This window comes from Mandrillus leucophaeus, unplaced genomic scaffold (assembly GCF_000951045.1).
Source record: "Mandrillus leucophaeus isolate KB7577 unplaced genomic scaffold, Mleu.le_1.0 Scaffold26, whole genome shotgun sequence".
In the NCBI taxonomy this organism is placed as follows: domain Eukaryota; kingdom Metazoa; phylum Chordata; class Mammalia; order Primates; family Cercopithecidae; genus Mandrillus; species Mandrillus leucophaeus.
This window is the reverse complement of record NW_012102698.1, coordinates 4,609,003-4,615,897: the sequence shown is the minus strand read 5'-3', so window position 1 is coordinate 4,615,897 and position 6,895 is coordinate 4,609,003. Positions and strand designations below refer to the sequence as shown.

Here is a 6,895-nt window from a genome sequence, read left to right as displayed (position 1 = left end):
CACACACACACAGGGTTAACCACAACTGTACACAGGCACATGCACACACACACAGGGTTAACCACCGCTGCACATGCGCACACAGACACAGGGTTTACTGCTGCACACGCACACACAGGGTTAACTACCACAGCGCACACATACACACACAGGGTTAACCACTGCCACACACGCGCACACACACACAGGGTTAAATATCACTGCATACGCACACACAGGGTTAACTACTGCTGCACACGCACGCGCACACACAGGGCTAATCACCGCCGCACATGGGCACACACAGGGTTAACTACCACTGCACATGTGCACACACACGGTTAACCACTGCCACACACGTGCATGCACGCACAGGGTTAACCACCACTGCACACACGCACATGCACGCACACATAGGGTTAACTACCACTGTCTATATACACACGGTTAACTACTACCATGGTTAACTATTCATACATACGCATACGCAGAGTTAACCACCGCTGTACATAAAGACACACATACACACACACACTCATGCACACACCATTAACCATGGCCACACAAACATGAGCACACAGAGCTCATTACGCCGTCTAAGCACACACACGGTCCAGTGCCACACACACACAGGCTCACTACCATGCTCTGGCCTGTTGCCAGGTGAACCCACAAGGCCGTGTGGACCGGCCTTGACATGAGAGCACTGGTAACCACGGACGGGGCACCCAGACGACAGCCCTTCTGGCAAAGGCACCGACTGTCTGGTCCAGAGCATGGAAGAGACCCCTGCTGGGCACGACACCCAGACGGGAGTGACCTACCCACTCGGGTCCTAAGCCCCTGCCTGTCACAAACGGGGGCTCCATGTGGTTCACAAGTGACTGGCTCTGGACACACAGGAGCGTAATAACAAGAATTCCACCATAGTGTCAGCTGTGAAAACCACACGCGGCAGGGTCGCTGGCAGGAACTCTGGGACTCATCTGCCTGGTGCTTACTGGTAAGTGGCCCCTTACTAGTGAGATGTCACCTCACGGCAGGGTGACTTCAGTGAATCCTCTGTGCCTCAGTTTCCACATCTGGACAACAGGGAGGACACAGGTGGGGAGAGAGGCTCAAGAGCGATACACCAAGTGGGGCCAGGCCTGCGAGCCCCGCCTATGAGAATCTCTACCATTCTCACTGCTGCAGAGCCCAAAGCCCAGCAAGCCGGGCACGCCTGGCCAAGGCCAGGGGACACGAGAGTCCACTGCCCCACCTCCCTCCTGGACACACAAACCAACCAGAACAAACGGAAGATTTCAGAGTCCTTCCAAAAGCTCTGAAAAAGTCTGAGCTACCCATTGGGAACGCAAGGGACGCGTTCACTGAAATAATTACAATTTTCTCAGAACATTTCACTCCTCTTCCCCTGAGACTCTCCTTTACCCCGCGGGGGAAAGGCCCCCATGCCCCCAGCCCCTGTGGAGCAACCTTGAGTGCCAGCTTAGTAGGGCCGCAAGGGAGGCTCAAACGCAGGGGCAGAGGCTGTGCCGGGACCACCCAGCCCAAAGAGCCACGCCGGAGCCACAGCTGCCCAGGGTTCGCGTCCAGCAATGGAGCCGGCACGGGTCTTCATCAGACCCAGCTCCCGGGCAAGACAACATCCCTCATCTCAGCCACCCCTGACCCAGCTTGTCCCATCCCCTCCAAGCGCTTTCTGGTACTCACGTAAGAAGTGTTTTTCCAATAAGGCAATTTCCAGGTGACCTTTGATCTCATTCAGTCGATCAAACTCTGTCCGGTTAAAGTCCTGGACTCCTGTGGCCATGATGAGGGTCCCTGGACCAGCCTAGAAGAAAAACACCGAAAGCTCAGAGGGGCCACCGGTGGCACCCTGGGTCTGCACCACTCGGTTCCCCCAGAGGTGCCCGGGGCCCCAGGATGGCAGCAGTGGCATGGGAAAGGGACCAGTAGCTGCAGTCTCTGGGCATGGGGACGACGCAACAGTCAGATGGGGCGATGGAGCCCCCAGCGTAAGACCCGTGTCTGTCCACCCAGCCTGCTCTGCTGGGGCAGGGATAGCTCAGACAACGTGGATGTCCTCAGAGCCCCTGTAAGGCTGACTTTAAGAAACATCTTAAAAATGGAAACTGGAGGAGTGGCGCTTCGTCTCTTGATGGTTGTGATTCCGATCTCCTCGGGCTGCAGAGAGAAGGAAACCCTGGGACTGTGCTGGCCCCGTGTGTCCGGCTGGCCATGCCAGAGACAGGCCCTCACATCTGAGTGGAGGCTGGGGGGTGCCTCCACGAGCCACACAGAGTAGATCGGAGAGACTGGCCCCCGGGCAGAAGGGTCTGCTGGAACCGAGGTGAGCAAACTCCAAACAGGGGCCTCGTCGTCCTGTCTGCTCCACGAACACCCCACCTCACAGCCCCAGCGAGCCACAGCAAACTACAAACAGGGGCCTCGTCAACCTGTCTGCTCCACAAAAACCCCAGCTCACAGCCCCAGCGAGCCAGGACGGGCTCGAGTTACAGCCCACCGCTGCCAGATGCCTGGAGCCCAGGGGCTGGGCACAGGCGGCCGCTCCACATCCTGCTGATGGGACAGAAAGCAGGGACCACGCCCGGCACAGCCAGGCCTGCCTGGGCCCCACACTGGACGCCACACAGTCACCCTCCACGTTGCATCCTGCCAAGGATCTGGTGAGAGACAGCACACGAGTGAGTGCCCCACCACAGGAGGGCAGGGACCCGATTTCTCCACCTGGGTCCCCAGACCTCCTCCTCCAGAGCCAGGTAATGGATGTGCAGCTTCGACGGGGCCGCCCAGAGCAGCACTGCAACGGCTCCTTACACATGTATCACCCACGCTGTGGCCATAGCCCAGGAAGGAGGCACTGGCTTCAGAAACCAGCAGCTTCTGGGCGGGGCACTCTGGTTGTGGCTGCCCTGTTCTGGGTGCCCGACCTCCCACACTTTCAGCTACTCGGCTGCTGGGCAAGAGTTCCCAGGGGGTGAGCGGAGGCAGGGTGATTCCATCTGTCCTGCCCGCTGGAGGGACCCTGTGGGTGCTGCTTGGGGTCTATCCCAGCACTGACAGATGAGGAACACGGGACGCCTGTTCCGGGAGGCCAGTGGAGCCCAGGTGCTGGGAGCTGGGATCCCACAAGCACCCGTCCAGGACAGAAACTCCAAAAGAGTCCCAAGGAGGTCACACAACCCCACCTGTGCTCCAGCTGACGCAGCAGCGGACATGGGTCTGGGGCTCCAAGCTGACCCTGGAAGCTCACGACACAGCTGCCAACAGACTAGGACCCCAGCTGGGGCCCCAGGACAGACACCGGGGGCTAAACATCCCCATGAAGGTGGCTCTGACATAGGCAGCCTGGAAAAGGTTCACCTCAGTGGGCAGGGGCCTGGGTGCCCCCACACGCAGCCAGGAGGAGGCACACTGCAAAGCCTGCAGCCAGACCCCCTGCACTGCCCTGGGCTGCTTCTCTCCAGTCCTCATCTTTCAGACACAGACCCTGGCGTGTTTCAGACGGAATGAGAACGTGCCTAGGACCTGCTCCAGAGTCATGCAGTGGCCAGGGGCAGGGCCAGGGAGGACACGGCCACCCAGGACAGGAGTGGCCAGGGATCGGGGCAGGGAGGACACGGCCACCCAGGACAGGAGTGGCCAGGTGGAGGCAGGGAGGACACGGCTCCCCAGGACAGGAGTGGCCGGGGGAGGGGGCAGGGAGGACACGGCCACCCAGGACAGGAGTGGCCGGGGGGGGCAGGGAGGACACGGCTCTCCAGCACAGGAGTAGCCAGGGGTGGTACCAACCATGAAGGGACAAAGGGCACTTGGGCTCCCAGCCCGCTGCTCTCTAGTTCAAGTGTGTCGGATGTTTTGAATGTTTTCTATTATGATTTCTCTTTTTTTTGAGACGGTGAAGTCTCACTCTATCGCCCAGGCTGGAGTGCAGTGACGTGATCTCGGCTCACTGCAACCTCCACCTCCCAGATTCAAGCAATTCTCCTGCCTCAGCCTCCCAAGTAGCTGGGATTACAGGCGCCTGCCACCATACCTGGCTAATTTTTTTTTGTATTTTTAGTAGAGATGGGGTTTCACCCTGTTGCCCAGGCTGGTCTTGAACTGCTAGCCTCAGGTGATCCACCTGCCTTGGCCTTCCAAAGTGCTGGGATTTCAGGCGTGAGTCATTGTGCCCAGCTCATTATGAATACTTTTAAAGATCTCAAACACAGAAACTGCAGGCCACGCGCTACATGCTTGCCCCGACCCACTTGCCCCCACGTGCCTCGGGCAGTTCCGGGACCCCTGACTGAGGACGGAGGACCAGGCTGGCACCTGGCTCCTGCCTTTGCCCCTTCTCCTGCCATTCGCCCACCCTCGCTCCTGCACAGCTGGTCACGCCCTCTGCCCCTTCGCTGAGTCTGCCTTGGGCTGGCTTTCGGACACGCACACTGATCGCTTCCCCTCCTCTGTCTCCCCTTCCTTAGGTTTCTTATCTACGTAGCTTCCTTGGCGAGAAGTGTCTCGCCATTTTCCTTGCATTTGAGTCAAACCTAGCCACCCTGCCCCCAGCGGTTGCAAGGCAAGGTCAGGGACAGGAACGTGCCTGTCGCAAGGAGCAGGAGGCCATAAACACTGAGCTGAAATGAGACCCAGCCGCCGGAACCTCTGCAGCCTCGCTCCCCACCGAGGGAGCCCGCCGCGCTCCCCCACCGAGGGAGCCCGCCGCGCTCCCCCTGCCCTCGGCAGGGCCCACCTGCAAGAGACATTTTTCGAATACTTTGCTTCCTCTTTCTGTTGACAAGGCCTCCCTGCAGGTGCAGAGGACAGGTGTGTGCCTGGGGCCAGCGGGCCTGTTCACCCTCAACTGTCTGCTGAGAGCATGGGCACCCAAGGGTGAGCCTGGCCAGAGGGTGGCCCAGGAGTAACGTGGCCCACGCAGGATGCTGGAGGCCTGGCCTGGGAGACCTCAGTGCTTACCATGAATTTTCTAACCAGGGAGGTGGCCTAAACAACAACCAAGGACCCCAAGTCCCAGCCCCACGCTGAGGACAGAAAATACCCCCTGTACAGCCGGGACCCCTGGAGCCCACCCAGCCCGCCTTCTGCCTGCACCCCAAGGACACCCTGCTCGGAACTAGGGGTTGCCTCTCCCACACGGATCCCTCCTGGGATCCTCTCAGGTGATGCTGGAGAGAGAGGACCCCTTTCTTCTTGGTGACAAGGCAGGCTGGGGTCCCCAGGAAGCCAGTGGCTTTGGCCGCCTCCACCTGGGGACTCCGGTTGGCAGCAGTGGCAAGGACATCGACCCGTGGAGAAAGCAGAGCCGGCCAGAGCCCCCAGCTGCTGGGCTCCCGGGCCAGGAGCAGCCTTCATCACGCAGCCCCTGAAACAGCCCCACACAGCCAGCCCTTCCCTGGGGCAGACGTGAGCAAAGGCTGCCTGGAAGTCAGGGACGAAGACAGGGTGGGCATTCATGTCGCCTCATCCAAGTCCCCACCTTCACTAGGTGGGGGGCTCCCCAGGGAGGGCAGGACAGGGAGCCATACTTTAAACAGCTCTACTGCCACGGGAAACGTCCCAGCACCCCAACTCCAAACAGTACCCACCTGGGACAAGGAGGACAGACAATGCTGGCACTGGGGGCAGGGGAGGAAGGCCCACGGGCGGGCAGAGGGATGGAACCAGAGCAGCTGGGGGCCCCCTGGCTTCTGAGGAGCCTGGGCTGTGGCACACTTTCGGGGAGGCCTGGGGAAAACAGTTGGGCCATGCCACCCTTTTCTAGCACGTCAGCCCGGGCAGGGCTGCTTCCCGGAGGCTGAGGAGCTGGAGAGGAGCTTGGAGGCTCCCATCTGCCTCTGCCCACTCAGCCCTGCAAATAAGTGTGCTCTTCCCTCCCCATCCCCATCCCCACCGGGCGGGGGGCTGTGTGGGGCTCCACAACCGGCATGTGGCAAGGGGCCAGAGGCCTGCGTGAAAAAGCTCTGCCCAGTGCAGAGGCGGAAAATTCAACTCCGTCACGCCCAGCACCCTCCCCAGCAAGCACAGGCAGCGTTGTGCAGGTGACCTGGCTCCATCCACATGCACCAACCCTGTCTCCGACAGCTGCTCCAGGCCCACGAGGGCTGGGCCCCATGGCCTCCACCCAGTCCTGGGATTCCGCAGCCCAGCTGGGAGCCACCTGGACACCAGGGTGGTGAGGACTGGTTCTGTGGGACTCACCAATGGACAAGGGGCCCCCTATTGGGACACAAGACCCTGGGGTGCTGCCCTGAAATGCTGGGGTCTGAATCCTTCTGCAAGCCCTGTGGGGCTCTCCAGCTGACCCCTTCTCAGACCTCCGGAGGAGCCACCCTGAGCTGGAGTCAGAGGCCTGGACTCGGAGCCCCAGGGGTGCAGGACACCAAGGCTGTGGCTGCCACCATAAAACCAGAGTGCCGGGCCCGGCCATTTCTCAGTTCTCTGGCTTTTCTAGAACTGTTTTCTCCAACTGTTGCCTCAACTGAAACCTGCAGCCTTCTCAAGATGGGGCATGGGTCTTCTGGGGACGTCTCCCATCTCCTGCCTCCTGGTCGGGGGTCACCCCAGACGCTGCCCAGCCCTAAGCGTGCCCACCTCCTCCTCGCCACCTCTCCTTCCAGCTGGCACTGGCCACACAGTCACCCGTCTCTTCCGCCTTTACCTCCCCTTCCCAGCCCAGCCTCCTGGGCCCCCCAAGCCCATCCAGGGTCCCTCCAACCTTCGCCGCCAAAGCAGGTCTGGGTTCTACTCTCAGCCACGTTGTCCCAGGACACAAACGGCCCACAACGAAAGGAAGCAGGAATGAAAGTGAGCACACCTGGAGGACATGGTGCTCGGTGACAGCAGCCAGAGACGAAAAGACACAGGCTGTGAGGTTCCACCCATCCCC

At 60.5% G+C, this 6,895-nt stretch overlaps 1 protein-coding gene across 2 annotated transcripts in view; it reads right to left on the bottom strand.

Annotated features, from left to right (window-relative positions):
• The window catches only part of GRAMD4 (GRAM domain containing 4), a 70,456-nt gene that overhangs the window by 48,231 nt on the left and 15,330 nt on the right, over nt 1–6,895 (bottom strand). For both annotated transcript variants that reach the window (XM_011984055.1, XM_011984054.1), the window contains exon 3: nt 1,693–1,813. In XM_011984055.1, the coding sequence (XP_011839445.1) occupies nt 1,693–1,813 (121 nt within the window). The remainder of the gene's footprint in view (nt 1–1,692; nt 1,814–6,895) is intronic.